Genomic DNA, 20,664 nt, shown 5'->3' on the forward strand with positions numbered 1-20,664 from the left:
AGATAGTCCTTTAGATCCTGTGTTCATATTACATGGATATAAATGAAATCAATAATAACACAAGGAGCCTTTAGGAAAAGGGATTATTCAGTTGAGTGTAAGGTTGGTAAGACTTTATGGAGATACGGCTCAAGTGATGAGAATAACTGGTTGATAGAGCCCTGGAAGACAAAGGGTGTGGTATCTAAAGTGTGCATGGCACAGAGTACTCATGAAATAGCTGGCATGCAGACATGGAAGGGAATACGAAGTACACAAAAAGTCAGCTTGCAGTCAGATACAGAAGCCCTGATGAAGAGTTAGCTGAGAACAGAATATGGAGGGGATCTTGAAATTCAAGATTTCCTAGAGAAGAGTAACAGGAGTAAGTCTGTTTTCAGGACACAATTAGGATTCTTGTTAGAAGGTCTTCAGTTTAAACAAGATCGCAAATGAGCCTGCCTCCATAGGAGGAGCATCTGTGGCTGGCATTATAGGTCCAAATAATGACCTGGGACACTCAATGGCTTATACTCCTGGAATGTGAGGCACCAAAATAATTACCTTAGGATAAACCCCAAAAGTAATTTATTTAGTAATGAAAGCTCATTACACTGGTTCTCATGCCAAAACTTTCAAGCCCTACCCAAACCTTACCAAATGACAGTAAAGGAATTTTTAAAGATAAAAACTCCCCAGGGTGGGAAAGATAAAATATGGCAGATGAGACAATAAAAATTTTATAGATGGTATGTCAGAATGGTGAAAAACAGCTGGGTGCGGTGACACACACCTGTAATCTCAGCACTCCACAGGTTAAGGCAGGAGAATCACTGCCAGTCTGAGGCCAGCCTGGGATACACAGCCTGAACTACATGTCTCAAAAGGCCAAGAAAAAAAAAAATATAAGAAAATGGTTAAAAAAAAATATATAAAGCCTGTGTTCAGCAGGGGAAACATAATACACTGATTAACCACTTCACTGTTAGTCCACCACAAGAACAGAACTGATCTTGGCTTTTAGTGCCTCAATCTTAAGTACAGGTAGATGAAAAATAAATATGATCACCAAGTGTTTCAAGAATATCTCTAATATGAGACAGATATGGAGGGGGAAGGCTGATGCAGAAAATCAAAGAAATTTTAAAGTCTGATAACATTAAGGAGGTATAAAATAATGCATCATTTAAAAGTTTATTCTTTTTTTGGGCCAGCAAGATTGCTCAGTGGACTAAGCACCTGCTTAGGCAAGCACAGGGACCAGGATCTGATCCCCGGTACTGCATGCACGTGGGCCCTGCCCTGGGGCGCACTGAGCCAGTGACTGAGTCGAATCTGGGCATGGTAGCACACCCCTGTAATCCCAGAGCTGGGGAGGCTGAAAACGGGAGGATCACTACAAGTCTGAGCTGTGTAGTGAAGACTCTGTACCAAATACATTAAAAAAAAAAAAATTTCTTTTTTAAAAAATATGCCATTCAGAAAGTAAGAGCTATCTTAGAAGTTAATACAGAGCTAGGTGTTGTAGCATATTTCTGTGGTCCTACTTACGATACAGAATGCTGAGGAGGATTGCTTGAATCTGGGAATTTAAGACCAACCTGGGCAACACATGAGACCTCATCTCTCAAAAAAAAAGACATACACACACACATAGGAGTTAGAAATGTAGATCAGTGATACAGCACTTGCCTCACAGGCAAATCCTGAGTTTACCTCCCTGTACCTCAACAGAAAAAATATTTTAAAAGATAAACAATCATATAATTACTCATATTGAAATATTTTGTTATTACATATTCAGAGAATGAATTAATAAGGTCCATATCATTATGGAAAAGCAGCAAACGGGAAAAAGACGTGTGGTATAGTATGGCTCATGAGGAATGATACTTAGCTAATAATACAAACTTAGAATACTGATTCAAACAAAAGTTGAGAAATAATTGTTGTATCTTGAACTTTAAACTATTTGCATGCACTTTTTAAATAAAAATAATTTTAAAAGCTTAAATAGACCACTAAAAAACTTTCAGAAAGGGAACTACTTGATCTTTAGTCAGAGGCCTTAGTTTTTTCAATAATCAGAAGTCAGCACTAGAGTGGTGAAGAATAAAGGAGACATGAGATATAAAATGGCAGGTCCTTAAGCCACACTTTTGAAAGTGACAGAGCCCATACGATGGTACTAATATAAGTGTCCTCCTCTGAAGTGGCCTGCATGTCATTCCTGCATGGGGACTGAAGCCAGAGCTCTTCCACTGAGCTACATCCCCTGCCTTTTTTTGAGACAAGATCTTACTGAGCTCTCCCAATAGGAATAAAACTTGTGATCTCCTGCCTGAGCCTTCCAAGTGCTGGGATTACAGGTATGCACCACCATCCCTGCTTTGCCAAGCCATTCTTTACAACTATGGGACTAGGTAGATTCCTGTTTGCACCCATGTTTGTTTGTTTGTTTGTTTTTTGGTTTTTTTTTTTGTCTCATAGTGGAATGTCTTCCAATGTAAGGCTTCATGATATCTCTAGGGTAGCAATTTACAAGAGCAGGCTTATAACCAAAGGACTTCTGTATCTCTCTTAAATGCAGCAAGAAGAAAAAAATTTATGAGCTATTATTTCAGTAAAGCAAAGCAACATGACTGAATTTAGATACAGGCAAGGCGAACACTTGAGTTACAGTACTTCCTTAAGGTCAGGTTCCACACAATGTTTACATATAAAACAGCTATCTTATATAGCATCAGACATTCTATTATACAAACCCTCAAAATCAAGAGGCCTTGAAAATGAATCTGAGTTGCCCAAACATTCCTCAAATAGTCATTGGGGCTCAGTATGTGTCATGATATTCAGATACTTTCTCAAGCAAGCAAAGATTTCTAGCTTCCTCTGAAACCAAAAAAAATCAGCATCCTCTCAAGTGATCTACCTGTGTATTCCTGAGGTAAAGCACCACTCCAGTGTAAGATACAACTGGAAAAAGATCCCAGAGAGTTATGTTCAAAAGAAGAGGAATAACAGTCTTCCCAGATATTCCAGACAATTGGTAGTCACATTATTCCATTCATTGAGCAACTTCTGTAATTCTATAAAAGTTTTCAAGCTTTCTGGATGGTTCAACCCCTTTGATGACATTTATCTTGTGATCAAATTATCAGGATAATTATCATCTGATTAACCAACACTAGTTTATCATTCTTGCCCAATTAACAATCCCTAACATTTTTATCCATTTTTGTGTTTGATGGCACATCTGGCAATTCAGTATAAGGAGGTTGGTCAAATCCCAATACTGACTGCCAAAGAAAGAAACATCTAGTCACAAAAATATCAGAACTAATACCAATAGTGATTAGCTTGAGGAAACTGTCTTTCTAGGTAGATTTTAGTAGAAATTTGAACAGTTAGGGAAAAAAAGATATTGTTAGTGACTGGATCAACAAGCATAACAAAAACACTAAGAAATTCATACCACAAATCTAATCTGAAGGAAATACATAGAAAAAAAGGATACAATTTTAAAAATAATTTGCAAGGGAAGTTTATCAGATCTAAAACATCGTCCTGTAGAAAAATTTAAGTGGAATGACCGATTTTTACATTACTATAATTAATGTGAATTTATAAGCAAAGAGGTAATATTATCTCATAACTTCTCTTTAAGCTTGAACACATAAAAGGGAGCAATAATTTTTTTTAAAAAAACCTCATTGACCTGAAAAATAATTTGACCTGATTTTTACTGAAAGTCACTCCAGCAATCTTCAGCCCAGCTCTCATCACCAAGTAGATTTCCAGGACAGGGCTGTATCACTTGTTCCATCCCCAACAGGCTGGAGAAGAAAGTCTCTGGTAACCACCAGCATACCACCTCTTATTCTGAGCTGCTTGGCTGCCATTTGGTTTCACACTCCAAAAGTATCTCCTTTGTGAATAGTCCTCTCCAGCAGGGCCAGGAGGAGGGATATGACCTCTCTGGTAAACATTCTGAGTTTGTGAAAATTTTCTTAAACAGAAGAGAACAAACCATTATTAGAATAAAATATAATGTCTTTTGAAGCAATAGATATTGTGGTTCTGCTTCCTACCTGCCTGACCTTACCAGATATATTGACCTAGCTCTTCATTCTTTATAAAATGGAGCTATAAGTGCCCTCCTTCTTTACAGGCTGTTATAAAGGTAAATTAAAACAATATGTTTTAAGTTTCCTACAAAGCTCTGGCATACACAGGTTCACAGGAGCTTTTCCATCATCAGCCCACACTAGTCAAACTGACTACATTCCCTCCAAAGTTAGGCACAGTTGATATTACACAGAATAAGGTATTCATATTGAAAAGAGAACTGCTTTTATTTTATAGATAGGAAAGTATTTAAAAAAAAAAAAAAAAAAAACTGCAACCATGATACATGCACCAAACTGGTACAACCAGGGTTTCTTTCAAGACTATGATTAGCAAATATATATAATCAAATAAAAATATGAAACTGATTAGAAGAAACCATAAACCTCTCAATCCCACTTAAACTAATTCAACACATTAACAATTTTCTTTTACTTTTTCTCACTGCATCTTTTTTTGACTATTAAATCATAGTACTGTTTTTGCTTATCACTAACACTTCATAAAATGTTGTAGTATGGATATATTATAATTACTTTGCTATATTTTCCATTGTTTGAAATATAGGCTACTACTAGTTCTTATACTACCATAAACACTTCTGAAATTAACATCCATGAATATATACTACTATATCTAAGCACCTAGACCAGTATCTGACCTTAGAGGGGAGTTTTACAAATGTACTGTACGATGATTCAATGAATAGCCTTTTCTACATTTTGAAGTATTTCCTTAGTCTCAAGATGAAATTACCAGATATATTTATGGCTATTAACACTGTGTTTCTAAAGGGCTATACCTATTTTCTATGTTACTATCACCATCTTTTTCAAATGTTTGTATCTCTTAAAAATGCCAACATTTTCATGAAAGTGTTTACAATGTGCTCAACTATTTTAACAGATGATGTGGTCAACAATCTCTTATGGGTTATGTATTACAAAAATCTCTACCGGACCAATTAAAAAAATGGAAATTTAGAAAAGTATCTCACCAAAAACCACCCACTGGGTAAATGGCAGAACCAGGAGACAAATCCAGGTCTGGCCTGACAAACACTCCACTGTACTGCTCATCAAAAACTGTTGTTAAACAAAAAGGGCCAGCCAAATAGCTCAGTGGATTAAAGCACCTGCTTAGGCAGACACAGGGGCCAAGGGTTCAACCCCTGGCCTGCTGTGCCAGCACCGCCCCCAGAGTGCAATGACACAGCGAATGAGACTGGATGTGGTGGTGTGCAACTATAATCTCAGCACTTGGGAGGCTGAAATACAGGATCACTTCAAGTCTGATCTGTGTAGGAAGACCCTGCACTAAATAACATTTTTTTTTTAAAGTTGCTGAGCAAAGAATAAGGCCTTGCTTTTATGATGCTCAATTTTAGGTATCAACTAAACTGAATTAAGGAATACCCAAATATCTGATAAGAGATTATTTCTGGGTATACCTGTGAAAAGTGTTCTGGAAAAGACTGGTGTGTAAGCTAGTGAACTAAGGGGCTAAGATTGGCTCTCCATGTAGGTGGGCAACAATCAAATGGCTTGAATTCCAGTAGAAATTTGCCCTCTCTGCTGGAGCTGGGACACCCTTCTTTCTCTTGCCCTCAGACACTAAAAGTCAGCCCCTGGACTCCAGAATTTGTTAGCAGTGCACCTTCCCCTCTACCATATAACATTGACCCTGACCCCAAGGGTTCTCAGGTTTTAGGACTTGAGCTGCAAGTTACAAGGTTCCTTGGTGTGGACCCTTTCTCACTGCAACTGAGTTATACTACAGTTGGGTCACACTATCCTTGGGTGTCTAGCTTACATGTAGCCTGTTGTGAGGCTTCTCCGCCTTCGGAACTGCTTGAGCCAATTCCCCTATTAAAGCCTTTCTTATATCTCTTTTCCCCTTCCTCTCCTCCAGATAGAGATAATTTATGGAATTCAGGACCTTTACACTGATCTGCATTCCAACTTTCTTATTTTGAGACAGAATCTTACTAAACTGCTATGCTGTCCAGGCTGAGCTCCAACTTGTACTCCTTCTGCCTCCAAAAGTGCTGAGATTATAGATGTGTGTCACTATATCTGGCTTTTCTGGATAACTCCAATATACTACTTTCACTGAACTCAGATTGCTCCCATTTCACAAGTGTGATTAATCTGTCTAAATGCTTTGCAAATGTCTCTATTGGTTTGGTTTTTTTTTTTTTTTTTTTTGGTGGTACCAGGTATTGAACTCAGTACCCTGAGCTTGCCAGGCAGGTACTTATTCTACTGAGCTATCTCCCTGGCCCCTCTATTGGGATTTTATTATTCTTCTTAATTTGTGTTTACTCTTTAAATAGCAACCTTTTTCGTCCTAAGAGCTATACCAAAAGTACAATAGCTCAGTGTTCTAAAGCGCCTGTGTAGGCAAGTGCAGGGACTTCAGTTCGATTCCTGGCACCACATGCCACACCAACCCTGCCCCCAGGGCAGGCTGAGCCAACCACCAAAAAAAAGAAAAAAAAAAAAAAAAATCAGTGAAATTTTCTAAGTTCCTTTCCCAAAAATCTATGAAGTTATACATTCCCTACCCTGCATTTGATTTTCCAAAATACATAGCAGGTTACCTCCTAGTTCATACTGACCAGCAAGAAAACATCAATCCCTCATCATTGTAACATGCTTTCACAAGTTAATAGTATTAATTTCTATTTCAGCTCTAGACAAAGGGAAAGCAGATGTACCTGACTGATTGTTGCCAGTTCTGGGTCTGGGTATGAAAACGCCGGGAAGGGGGTGGATTGTGTAGGCTATACCTTGACCCACGGTTAACAAACTTGTTATTGCTGTGGACCGGTTCCACAGAGTCTTCAAAACCACTTGATCTGGGTACACCAAAATTCCAGTTCCTCAAAGAAAATATTTCCACAGTTATTACTGGTTTCCAACTTTAGAAGCCAATTTACAGTATTTTTGACCTATGTAAATAACAATCTCTTCCTGTTTAGTTTTTCCCAATAAAGAATGAGAATAATGAACATATCCAACTTGAATTATATTAAAAAAAAAAAAAAAAAAAAAGATCTCCTTAACCACAAACCTCATATGTGAAATTGAAGACTTACTTTCTGATAGGACCATTCTGAAGATCTTCAACATAGTTTTGCCTTTCTATGCAATGTCCTCGGCATCTATTGAATACTGAGGAGTGAGTGAATTATTAGAAATTACTATACAAAAAATAAATCTTTCCCAAAGAGATTAAAAAATAAAATCACTAATTACTTAGGCTATGATAGTTCATCACTAGCAGATATAGCCCTTTAAATTTTTTTTTATTTTTATATTACCTTATACATAGTTTGGGGGGTTTCTGGGTCTTTTTCTTTCTTTTTTTGGTGCTGGGCATGCACTCTATCACTGAGCTACACCCCAGCCCCAAGAGTTGCTTTTCTCTTTTCTTTTGTTATATCTTATATTGGAGCAAATGAATTATAATTTTTTTTCAAAATTTGAGAAATTGATCTACATTTTTACCTTTAACTTTTATAAAAAGGGAAAAATAGTGACAACCCTTATACTTACATTCAATTGCATCATCTGGCCTCATGCCTTCTACATCAATCAAATATCTAACAAAACAACATAATTTGGGTCATTTATATATACGAAAAGAAAAAAAAGTTTTTTCAAAAAAGGTCCAATTTCACTTACAAATGGAGACATAAAAATCCTAAGGAAATATCAGCACATCTAACAATTACTAAAGAATGATATGCCACAACAACAAAAAGACTATTCCAAAAATGCAAAGATGACCCAACTTTAGAAAATCTATTAATAAAAACACATATACTAATGTGATAATTTAACTAAAAGAAGAAAGGAAAGAAAATACAGGCCCAAAATGGCAGGTGCTTAAAAATTTTAAGAGGCATTTTTTGAACAAAATGCTACGTACACTAAAAACAGACGACGTCCTTAATGTGACAGAATATTTATCAGGAATCAACAAGCAAAAGACAAATTGGGAAAAATAGTAAGATCGTATCTAAAAAATTTTGTATAACCAACTATGTGGGCCAGAAACAGGAGTCATCGTTATTATCAGCCATTTCTTCTCATTTTCCCCTTCACTCCACCATCAAGCTGTGACAAGATATCACTTAAATAATCCCTGGAATATGACCATGTTTTCCACCAAATAGCCACCACATTTTGCTCCAGGATACACTACGCCTGATTTCCTATAGGTTTCCTAACTTGACTCCTTATTTCTGCTTCTTTCCTCTGTGGTGTATTCTCCATTCAGTAGTAAAATGATAGGTTGAAAACAAAATTTTATTATGTTCCATACACTCATTGCCCCCAAAACACTCAGTGGTTTTCTATTGTTCTTAAAACAAAACTTTAAACAGTTTTGTGTGATCTAGCTCCTACCTAAACTGCCACCTTCATCTGAGTATAATTTGCCCAATGGAACTCTCCAACACAGTGTATGTTGACCTGTTTTTTTTTTTTTGCTGTTCCTGATAGCCACAATTCTCTCCAAAGTGTTCCTATCTGACTGGTATCAATTCAACTTTCAGATATTTGCCTCAAACTTCTTTATGGAAATCTTTAGTCCCTCCGCTTGATGAGATGAAATCCTTTCTATTGTAACCTCTCATAATAGCACGTCCCTTTGCACAGCACTTGTCAGTTATAATTTAAGTGCATTTGTGTGATTGATATCTATTCCTTCACAAAAGGCAGTTTTACAGTTTCTGAAGGGAGAAACATAAATACGCACAGTACAGAAATATCCATAAAAAAGTACAAGAATGTGTACTCTCATTCATAAATTCCACTCTGAATGAAATTACCTGTGAGACAACTCCATATGTATTCCAAGATGTTCACAAGGGAATGCTCGCTACTTTGAGTATTAAAAACTTCTGACTTCATGTTCATCAGTATGTGAGTGAACAATGCACTTTTTAAGAACAAAACTTCCAAGGACTTTCATAGAAACATGTTCACACCACACTGCATTAAGTAGCACGTCTATTATACCAGAAACCACACTATATGCTTTTATCTACATTTCTGAGGACTAAAAGGATATATATTAAAGTATTAATGATGGTAAATCTATTGGTGGCAGACAAAAGTGCCTTCTACTTCCCACATTTCTATACTGATTACAGTTTTTGCAATAAGCTTACATCATCATTATATTCAGACAAAAACAACTTAAATATGATTTACCTTTAGGATTGGCAACTCACCTGCAGATGAGGTAGCCAGTCCTGTTTAAACCATGGGTACAGTGAACACCAATAAGTTTGTCTATAAAACAAGAAATACAGAGTAAAGTAACTGAGAAAAAAAAAAAAAAAAAAAAAGACATGTACAAGTTATTGTAACATTACCAACACCCTGAAAAGAATGTATTTTTCAGGAACGTTATTAGACAGAATAAGTTATAAGAAAACCAATATTCACTTTCTACAATAAAATTTGCATAGCCCCCCAATGATGTAAACTACAGAAGGCCTATTCAGGTATTAACAGCAAAACTGCACTGAGACCAAGTGATTTGTCTTATTATAATGTATCCATTAGAACTAATTTCATTATAGAAAAAGCAAGCAAAACAATAGGTATCTAAAAGAAAGAAAATTATTTTAGAATGAAACAAATAAAATGGCTTAACTTTCTATTTTGTTTGTTCGTTTATTCATTCCTCTCCCCAACCCCCACCCCTTCTTTCTTTCTTTGCAGTACTGGAGGCAAACACTTTAAACACCAAGCTATAGACCAGACCTTTTGATACTGTGAACAAAACTTTAACCAGAGTGACAAAAATAATGGAAACGCCTTAAATATGCAAAATGAATAGACAATTCCACCAGTTCACACTGTCTTATTTCATTCTATTTGGGACTGCCACACTCCTAACATTTGCCTTTTGCTGTTTCTTTTCTGTAACTCTCAGAATCTGAGATTTTCTATTTTTTTAATCTGTCACTTCTTAACCAATACAGAAGACAAAACAAGATTTTTTTTTAAGTGAGATGGTTTAGCTCATCTTTCTCATTAAAATCACTTTTCAAAGTAAAGTATTTCTTTTACCAACAAAACAAAAAACACTGTATTATCTACTTTCCAGTTTCACCTTAACACCATAACTACAGACTTAATGTCAAAACATAAAAACTACGAACTATCCCCAATGTCATTCAAAATTACCAAAATTTAGTTTTTTAAAAAAAAAAATCCCAAAACTTACCATTATCTTTATTTTCTTTCAAAAATTCATTAACAGCACACTTGAATTTAAAAATAGTGCCATCATTAGGCACTTGATGCCCAACTGTAAAAATTTTTAAATAACTAATAGTTTCTGGTAAATCCTATAAAGCAAAACAAGAAAAATATATATTATCTTACTTGTATAAAATGAATCAGAACAACCAGATGATAAACCAAGAGATTATAATAAACTCCAAAAGTCAGCAACTCTGATGAAATAGCTAATTTTTCCAAAGCTGCTTCAATCAAGATAGATACATTAATTGATAAAACTACTGGACAGATAATCAACAGGTATACAAGACACAGTGAATTTTATATGAATGAAAACAGATACAACATAACTAAAGATTCTACGAGCAGTTCTATCTAATATTTCACATTTCAAGGTCCAATCCCTTCACAAAGCAGCTGTCAAACATAAATATTCTTGAGGTGGGAGAAATTAGGACAGGTAAGAGACAGACGAGTTAACTGAAAATCCTGTAACTCTAAGTATCAGCAAAAACCCATGATGTAGATTATCTTATAAACTGAGCTACCAGCTCTACCCCCCAAAAAAGCCTAGGATGGAGGCTTTGCTACTCTCAGCCCAGTAGCAATGAGTACCTCTTAGCATTCAAATTGTAGTCTGAAATACTTTCATTAAAAGAAATCAAAACAGTTTGTTAGTACATGATTTGTATTGAGGCTGGATGTACATAAGATGTGTTGCAACTTTTTTAATACAAATACAAAGAAAAGTGATTAATGACTACTAGGATCAGATCAAATCCAGGTTGAACTAGTGGGGGAGCCTGTCTCAAAAAAAAAGAGCTGAATGAATTAATGGTACACAGTGAACACTAATAAGTACATGTATCTTTCTGTATATGTTTGGAATGTCTGATAATAGCTTAAAAGTAAGAATGTATCATTGTAAAGCTCTGGCAATTTCTCATAAGGTTAAACTACTACATGATCTAGCAATTCCACTCCTACCTATACCTTTAAAAGAACTGAAAGCAAGGATCTGAGCAAATACTTGCACACCAATGTTCATAGTACCATTATTCATAATAGCCAAAGGAACTATCCAATTGTCTACCGGTAAGTGAATAAACAAAACATGGCATACACATACCATGAAATTTTCAGCCATAAAAAAAAAAAGATTCTGATACATGCTACAACATTAAAGTACCTTAAAAACGTAAGTAAAGCCAGAAGCAGAAGGAAAAATAATGTATAACACACTCGTATAAGGTAAAATAGGTAAATTTATATAGAGATAGAAAGTAGAGGTTACCAGGACCTAACTAAGGTGATAAAGGAAGAAGGGAATTACTTTTTTTTTTTTTTTAATTTTATTTATTTATGTGTGTGTGTGTGTGTGGCCAGCTCAGCCCACCAGGGGGCGGGGCTGGCTGGCATGTGGTGCTGGGGGATTGAACTGCGGTCCCTGTGCTTTGCTAACCTTGTTCTAAGTAGGTGCTTTAGACCACTGAGCCATCTCACCAGCCCCGGGAATTACTTTTTTTAAAAAAAAAAAAATCATTTATTTATTTGGTACAGGGTCTCACTACACGAGCTCAGACTCGTAGTGATCCTATCTCAGCCTCCCCAGCAATGGAATTATAGGAGTGTGCTACTACACCCAGCCCCAGTGATCGAACCTGGTTCTTTGCATTTGACAGGCAGGTGCTTAGACCGCAGAGCTATCTTCCCAATCCAGTAGAATTACTGTTTAATTGTTACAAAGTTGTTGTTCAGGATGATAGAAATAATATTCACAGTGGTAATGATGACCAAATATTAAATTTTATTTTTTTTTGTATTTTTAGGTAAGGGTCTACAGGGTGTTCAGGGTCTCACTACTAGACAGGACTCATACTGATCTGCCTGTTTACAGCCTCCCAAGAGCTGGGATTATAGGCACACGCCACCACGCCAAGTCTCAACTACCATCTCAGCACACCCTGGTGGCAGGCCCAGCAGGGCAGACCCAGGGACTGAACCCCCAGCCCCTGCGCCTGCTCGCAGGAGCTTTAATCCACTGAGCTTTTGGCTGGCTAAATTTTAAATCATGTCCACAATCCCATTTTGAGACAGCAACTTAAACATGGAGTTGAGGAACCCATTTGGCTGTTCTCTTCTAAAACTTACTATTACCAAGGAATGGTCAGGCTTCATATTAGCGCAAGTTGAAAATTATTCAATAAGTACTTAATTACTATGAATTATTTTAGTATCAGAATAAAAAGTTCTTTTCAATTAAATATTTACCTCTGGTTTATAATAGCGCTGAGTATATGTTAAATCAATAATCAGTCCAAGCTCTTCATTTTGCTCTTGGATTTTGTTGAAAAGATCCAAAAGAGAAAAGCGTTCTTCTGAAGCAAGATTCCCTTCAAAATTCTGTCAGAGAAAATGAAATATAAGAAAGCAAATGTATGCTTTAAATACTTATACTATTCAGAGCATATGACACATACAATGAGACTCAAAGGTAAGTTTTCATTCTTCTGAAAGCTATATTAAAAATCTCTCTACTAGTGACTGAAGGGGGAGGAAAAAGCACTTGATATACACACAAGTAAATATATATTTGTGTCTGTTCCATCTCCTAAATGACTGCAACATCCTAATCAACGTTAATATAGGTTAAATAAGCAATAACTGTTCCTATCTCTCTAAGCTTTAGAACTTCAGTTCACAAATAAATATTTTTTGCACAACTTTAATGTATATTAAATGTCCCAGGATAGTAATTATTTTACCAACTAAGTGAAGGCTGATCTTTCTTTTGCTTAGAAATCTGCTAAGTGGTTTGCTATCATGAAAACCTCTACCACTAAATATAACTCACCTAGCTCACAGTGTGCATTTGTAGTTCTTGCAATGACAATGCAATCAACCATTTCTTTATATCTTCTAGTGTAGTCATGAAAAAACATTTACATACTGAAAACTTATTACTTTACTTAATATTATTTTATTATAAATTCTAGTTTATTCTATTCTAGGTACTGTTACACTAATTTCCTTTCTTTAAAATTACATATGGTGGTAGATTACACTCATGTATGAAGTGAATTTCAGTTCAGTATGGAGACATGAGAACATATTTGCTATAAAAACAGAAACTGGAATGTGACAGGGTTAAGAAACAATGTTTTACCGGTTAAATTTAAGTTTCTGAAAGAACACTGAACTTCTGCTTACCTTTTGCAAGGGTACTTTAAAAGCAACAAAACGAGTTCCTGGCATCCGCTGTCCAACTGGGAGATAATCTTTCCACCTAGTAGATAGGATTTTTATCAGCCACACTGTATTTTAACTTTGTCTCCTTGCATAGAATGAAGGCCCCTTGAAATCAACAGTTGCAGGACACCCAGGGTGTTCCTGTTTTGCCACTCAATTTATTCACTCCTGCCTAGTAAAAACTGATACTTTCCTTCTCATGTCCCCATCTGGGAAAGTGCTATTTTGTAACAAAATAAAACAAAAATCTGCACATTTAAAGAATATGAAAAGCTGGAAAACTCCTGTGTCACTGATAAAATCTTAACTTGGTACCAAATAATAAGATGTCATTAATACATACACATCACTGAAATGATTTAAACTCAATTCTATCACTGCATAAGGTTTTGTCTTCATGCAACTGAAACGAATTCAATCAAAAGAAAACTTCCAATTCATCTTTGAAGAGAACATCTGATTCAAAGGGACTATGAACTTCATTTAGTAGTGCAAAGAGTTAACAGTGAAAAGCAGTATTTGAGCCAACTTCTGTAGAATGAGTGAGAATTAACTACACTTAGTTTAGTATATTTTAAAATAAAAAAGGGAACAGAAGTGGCAAGAGAAGGGGCTGGAGCAGTACAGAGGATCCTAACCATGTAGATTTTTATTCTACAGGCCGTAAAAAGGAGGGTTTTTGTTGTTGTTTTGTGGTTAAGATAAGGTTTGGGAGGTTTTTTTGTTGGGTTTTTTTTTTTGTTTGTTTGTTTTTGTTTTGTTTTGAGACAGGGTCAGGCTGGCCTTGAACTCACTATGCAGACCAGGCTGGCCTCAAATTCAAAGCAATCCTCCTGTCTTAGCCTCCTGAATGCTGGCATTATACGGTATGCCAGCTCGCCAGGCTTACAATGCTTTAAATAATATCTACAAGCTATCTTCCAATTAAAATTCAACTTTTAATAATTACTTATTTAAAGGAGTTCTTGTGTGATTCACGAACTATAAGGAAGTGCAAAGTAGATACATAGGCACGACTGATTTTTAACTACAACACGTCATTCAAGATCTGCATTAGGTGCTTTATCTTGGTCTTCAACATCCAGCAGAAAAGTATAAAAACGAAGTATAAGAAGTAAAGCCATGCTGTTAGGTTGAGCTGTAGGGGACTCAGGTCAATAATTTCTGACATTGCCAGTCAAGTGGAAGACCCAATACTATTATGGATTACTGGACTCTTTTAGAATATTTTGCTGAATTAGCACACCTATAATATTAAAATGATGAATTCAACAAAAAAGGGGATATATAAATGAATGTCCATTTTGTATCTGTGTATTCAAAATGGTTAGGATAGATATATAGTTACATTCTCTTAATGAATAGAGGGATCTGTTGTAACAGTGTTTGTAAATAGGATATAATGTTTGCATCTTATACAGCAAATAACCACTAGGAAGAATGTATGCGATGTGTTCATTATTGAAACTGTCCTACCAATTTGGTTTGAAACTGTCTCATTGCTATTTGTCTCTCAATAAAATTATGGAAAAAAATAAATAATTCTAAAAAAAAGAAAAAAGAATCTTATATTTTACTGGATAAAATTACTAAACACTTTCCAGACCCTGAAGTTGTATATTTTATGGTGTTGGCTACAGCATCACAGCCACAATTACCTTTTGAAATTGTTCATTTAGTTTCTTTTTGACACATGGATTTATGCACCGTCAGGGAGAGCAACTGATTATCTTCTCGTATTTATGTGTTTCCTATATTTGAGAAAACAAAGCCTACCTAAATGGAATGTCTTATTCTCACACTCTTTGACAGTAAACTTCATTATAAGATTGGCTCCAAAGTCATAGGATTGAGAAATCTATTTTATGTTGGAAAATAAAAATCTTAATTAAAAAAAAATCTGCATTAAGGGCGGGGGAGATGGCTCAGTAGAATCAGCACTTGCCTAGCAAATGCAAGGGCCTGAGTTCAATCCCTGGTTCCGCCAAAAAAAAAAAAAGATCTACATTAGAAGGCTAAAGGAGGTGACAGATTCAAAAGTTACTGGGGAGATAAAATGGAACAGACTTTAAGTATGAGACAGCAGAAAGTCTCAGGGGGTAGAAGGGAGTTTCCAAATACAGGAGAGAAGGTTGGGGTTTGTTTTGGTTTGGTTTTTTGAGACTAGGCCTTGCCTGTAGTTCGGGCTGTCAGGCAACTCACAGCGATCCTCCTGCCTCAGCCTACCAAGAGCTGTGATTACAGGCGTGTGTCACCACACCTGTCAAGCAAACTCTTAAAAAAAACTATTTGAAGAATAAAACCACGTTTCTCAACGGACACATATGAGGGAGCTCTGTGATTCCTGGAAACACTGTTAACGAACTCTCCCAAGTAAGACTTCCGGTCGGTGGCAAGGATGCAGGGACGGGGGTCCTTTTAAACTCACTTGTATCCTCCATGGCAAAAATAATGTACCTTGGAGATGGGAGCAGTGCAGCGTTTTGGCAATTTAGGAGCGTCCCGACACAAACAGTCCTGCAGCAGGGCAGTCTTTCTGTATTTTACCCGACGTGCACTGGACACAGCTCGCTTTTTAATTACGGACTGGACGAACTCACAGAACTTCACACCGTTCCGGTCGGGGACGGCGCAGGGAGAGGCCAGGCCCGTCAACCAGGCGCCGGGGCACAGGGCGAGGCCGAGAGCTCGAGACCGGGCCGCGCCCAGACGCTACGAGGCGGAGGGCCGAGGCCTCGCACCAAGCTTCATTACCTTTCCGGGATGCGGTTTCCACCTTTCTTCTTGGCTGAAGGACGTCCAGAAAACTCGCGTCCGCGGCCCCAGCCACTGCGGACGTGATGCCATTGGCTCATGTGGCCGAAAAGCCGCCCTCCGGCTCCCAAGCAAGTCAGAGCCGTGGCTCTGGCCCTCAGTACCAAAACAGCTATTCAAAGCGCCGACGCCTCGCTACTGCGCCTGCGCCCCCGCCTGACGCGTTGGCGTCGCCACGCATACACTACGTCACGCCGTATCAGACTCAAGGTTCGCAGACAAGACCCTGGTGGCCACAGCGCCCTCAGTGGCCGGAGGACGGCAGCACTGGTTAATTAGTTCGTACGTGTACCCTTCAGAATTCAAATTCTGTACAGGGCAGGGAATAAAAAGTAAAATCCCATCGCCCAGTTCCTTGGGTGTTCTTCGACATGTTTCCAACTACTTACACTTACAGTTAGACTTTTACACAAAAGCAGTATACGATCCATTCTGTACAACATATTGATTAATATTGATTTTCCTAATAAATATATACCTGTATCTCCCTATTTTTTAACGGCAGGAGAGCCGTAAGTAGCAAAATGAAAAATACCATAATTTATATAATTATGTATTTATGGACCGGTACTCTTTCCAATTTTGTTTCAATTTTGGTTTTATTCTTGTAACAGATAACGATGCAATGTGAACATGCTAGTACATATATACAACTATAGCTCATTCTAACAAGTAGAATTACTGGAATGTAAGACACACAGAAGACACACAGACTGAGAGTTTGAAAAATACTTGTTAATTACCCATCAAAAATTGTACCAACCTACACTCCCACTGACAACCTACACTCTGACAACCTTTCACTAGCAATCTTTTATCATCTACCAGATATCATGCTAGAAGTGGAGAGCATAGATTTATTTTTGGAAAATAGAAAAAAATATATCTAAGATGATAACAGTGGTCTCAGGCCAAGATTTCTACACAGTATCATACAAAGAGAACCATACCTGTAAGAAAAGCACTAAGTACTCTACTGCTACAAGTAGAAGAGAAAAATACTGCAGGTCTAAAGACAAAATAGTGTACTACACTGTAGATTAAAACATAAATACTTGTGATAGCAATTTTTACAGTACTTACATTTTATTTTCTAACTTCTGAAAGTAACATGCCTACACTTTCAGTATTACAATGATAGAGCTGGGCAAACAGTCAGAAAAGGCAACTTTATAAATTAATAAATGAAAGTCATTTCTTTTAACATTTAGAGGTCAATATATTCCAACCAGCTTTAGATCAATATGAATTTATAATCTGGCTGGCCTGATTTGTAATGCTATCTACTTGAAACACAGAAGTAAGAAGATCATAAGTTCAGTCCCACACTAAGAGACTTAGTGAGACTCTATCTCAAACCAACAAAACCAAAAAACAGTTGATAAAAATATAACAGTGGTTTCACTGTTATCTCAATATCTCTCAGTGATAAAGTACCCTGGTTCAACCCCTAGTACCAAAAGAAAAGGGGGAGGTATTTAAAAATAGGTCAACATTGCTAATTGGGAAAAGACGTAAGTTAGTACAACATAGCTTACAAACTTTTCAAATTAGGAAGTACCTTTTTTTTTTTTTTGCTATTTGAAATTTTAATAAATCCACTCCAGTAAAAGATGGGAATAATCTGTAAAATGCTACATAGATAACTTGCCCAAGCAATAGTGTGTTTGATTGCAGGAATCTTATCTTTTAAAGTATTCCATTATGGTTTGGGTTTTTAAAATTAATTTTATTGGTATATATTAGATACACATACACAATGATAACACTCATCATAGGGTATAGGTACATGATGTATCTTGATTCCTTTTCTCTATTTACCTCCCCTCCCTTCAACCTCTCTTTCTATCCTTACTTACAAAAGCTTTGTTGCCACTTTCTCCTTCTGTTCTTTTTTCCTTTTCCATTCCTTCCTTCCACACATTTTTTCAGAAGTTGTGAGCCTACAATTTCTGATGGGCTTTGGCTAGGAGCTAGCTGGTTCCAGGATACCTCTGCAGATGTCCTAGGTTGGCTGAAGTGCTGGGCATCTGGGCTTCATCTGGTTCCAGCAGTCTAACTGAGGCAGGAGTTAAAGTCCCTGAAGAGAAGTTAAAAAAAAAAAAAAAAAAAGCAATGAGGTACAAAGGCTTTTTGAAACCCCATCAGCTTTGACATTTGAAACTTCCCATCTGAAGGGGAGAAATGGAGGCAAATCTATGAAAGAGCTATAGTCACAGAGCAAGAGGGTAGGATTCAGTCCTGTGAGAAATGGGAGGTATTATGCTGCATCCTCTCTAGTTGCGTGTATACACAGAGCAGGAAGGCAGGTGAGCTTGCAATTGAGGATGCTTTCATGGGAGATATGGGTGCGCTGCTGAACCCTATTTATCTGGGACCAAAGGCCCTACCTCACCCTGCTCCACGCTGGTCAACTTGACCCTGGCGTTGCCTTCGTGGCACCCACAATCTGTGTGCCAAGCCTTCCCTCTCCTTCAATGCTGCCTTCCTGTTCTTCTCTGAACTCAGTTATTCAGGCATCTATCCCACGCCTCTAACAACTCCCTGCACATCAGGGCTCTGTTGTCTCCTAAGCTATCTTGTTATTCTCTCCTTTAATGGTGGGGCCTCAGGACAGCCTGTTGAGGTGGGAAAAGAAGGCCATAGAACTTCCTCTATTTGTTGCTGCTACCAGTTGCCCAGCAAGGCCATTTCCTCAGGAGCAGTTCCTAGGGAATAAGGCTGGGGTGGAATGTGAAGAAAGTCAGACTGGTTCCTTTGCTTTGGAAGGAGCTTTCAGCAGCAGAAAAAAATGGTTTTACTAACCTCTCACACACATGGTTGGGCGCAGCTGGGATCAGGAGCCAGAGAAGCTGAGGGGCCAAAGAAAGGCCAGGATGCATACTCTGGCACCTAAATGTTAAAGGGGGCTTCCTGCACACTGAGGAAGGGCACCTGAAGTGGTGCAGGCTTCCCACTAGAGCCTGGGCCTCTGCTTCTAGAGTACAGATGCAGCCCTAAACCCTGGCTACTCCTTCTGCAGCCCCTGCCTCTCTCAACCTCAGCCAGGTGCCTAGTACCCTCAATTCTGCAGGATGTGTTCAAGTACTTTGCTCCCTTGACCTGCAATATTCTCCTCCTCATCACTATCTGATAGGGGTTCTTGGTGCTCTCCTGCTCTGAGTTCAAGATTAAGGCTTTGTTTTAAAAACTTCTTTGCCAGTAGGGGATATAGCTTAGAGGCATAGGCACTTGTCAGGCAAGTGCAAGGTCCGGAGTACTGAAAACAACAACAACAAAAAAACCCCTTCTTTGCCTAGCAATTTGAGGAGTTTTGTAGGGGTTAGAAGTATTAACACAAGAACCAGAGAATGATAATTCAACTGCCAAATGAATAGCTTTTGGATTTTGTCTTCATTGGAGTAAACTTGATGTTGTATATGTATACTGTATCCCAGGAATCCAGTTAATTGAATTTCTTGATTCATAATTGGAATATATACCAGTCATGAATTTTGATTCCATTCAGAGATGCCTTCTGGGATACTATCTAAACCCTCTTTCTGAGCAAACAACATGGTGAAGGCCGGGAAAAAGAGTGGCGGCTGCGGAAAGAAAGGCTTGAAAAGGAAATCCGCTGTAGCAGACCCTCCAGAGGCTGTAGCTGCTGGGGATGGAGTGACAGAAGGCAGGGTCCAGCTCCCAAAAGTGACTGCCTTCACCCAGGGCTTCAGCATTTCATAAATTAAGAATAAGCAACGGCAACACTTAATGTTTACGAGGTGGAAACAGCAGTAGTGGAAGGAAAAGTCGAATGCTAAGAAAAAACTTTAAAAAAGAGAAGAAGCTCTTGGTGATAAAACTCCACCAATACTGATACCCAAGACTACTGACAACCAATGGGTCTATGATGAAACTACATTAGACCCTAATGATGAAGAGGTTGCTTATGATGAAGCTACCAATGAGTTTGCTCCTTACTTCAACAGAGAAACTCAGGTGATCACTTACACCAAGCCCTGGCTCAGACAACTGATGATCTCTTTGCTGTCCCCGTAGTTTTGTCTTTTCTACAGTATCATCAAAGTGGAAACAAAGAGTATATGGCCTTCCAATCATGGCCAGTTAGCATACTGTTTGCGATATTTGTGCATGATGCTGCATAGTTATCAGCTCATCCCTCTTCTTTGCTGTATTAGTATCTCCCTCTGTATGTAACCAGGACTTGTATATCTAGGCACAAGCTGAA

At 37.7% G+C, this 20,664-nt stretch overlaps 1 protein-coding gene across 3 annotated transcripts; it reads right to left on the bottom strand.

Moving 5' to 3' along the window:
• Window positions 1-2,460: 2,460 nt before the first annotated feature.
• On the bottom strand, window positions 2,461-16,577 carry Dusp11 (dual specificity phosphatase 11). 3 transcript variants are annotated; one of them, XM_012515329.2, is made up of 9 exons: window positions 16,377-16,577; window positions 13,584-13,659; window positions 12,645-12,776; window positions 10,357-10,480; window positions 9,353-9,413; window positions 7,668-7,714; window positions 7,208-7,283; window positions 6,827-6,991; window positions 2,461-3,988 (listed from the first exon to the last, which is right to left on the bottom strand). In XM_012515329.2, the coding sequence occupies exons 1-9, from the start codon at window positions 16,475-16,477 to the stop codon at window positions 3,793-3,795; spliced, it is 978 nt and encodes a 325-aa protein (XP_012370783.1). In that variant the 5' UTR covers window positions 16,478-16,577; the 3' UTR covers window positions 2,461-3,792. The 3 variants fall into 3 exon arrangements, with proteins under 3 accessions (XP_012370783.1, XP_023574161.1, XP_023574160.1); XM_023718393.1 differs by lacking the exon at window positions 16,377-16,577 and adding an exon at window positions 16,080-16,336; XM_023718392.1 differs by lacking the exon at window positions 16,377-16,577 and adding an exon at window positions 15,281-15,369.
• Window positions 16,578-20,664: the final 4,087 nt, after the last annotated feature.

Source organism: Octodon degus, unplaced genomic scaffold, assembly GCF_000260255.1.
Source record: "Octodon degus isolate 3935 unplaced genomic scaffold, OctDeg1.0 scaffold00058, whole genome shotgun sequence".
NCBI lineage: Eukaryota > Metazoa > Chordata > Mammalia > Rodentia > Octodontidae > Octodon > Octodon degus.

Excerpts from the sequence above, each read along its gene's own strand:
- Dusp11 (XM_012515329.2), bottom strand. The coding sequence starts at position 16,477 with ATGAGCCAATGGCATCACGTCCGCAGTGGCTGGGGCCGCGGACGCGAG. Across the intron at positions 9,414-10,356 it reads GAAAGAAAATAAAGATAATG|ACAAACTTATTGGTGTTCAC; the intron begins GTAAGTTTTGGG and ends CTTGTTTTATAG. Across the intron at positions 7,715-9,352 it reads ACTGGCTACCTCATCTGCAG|ATATTTGATTGATGTAGAAG; the intron begins GTGAGTTGCCAA and ends TTGTTTTGTTAG.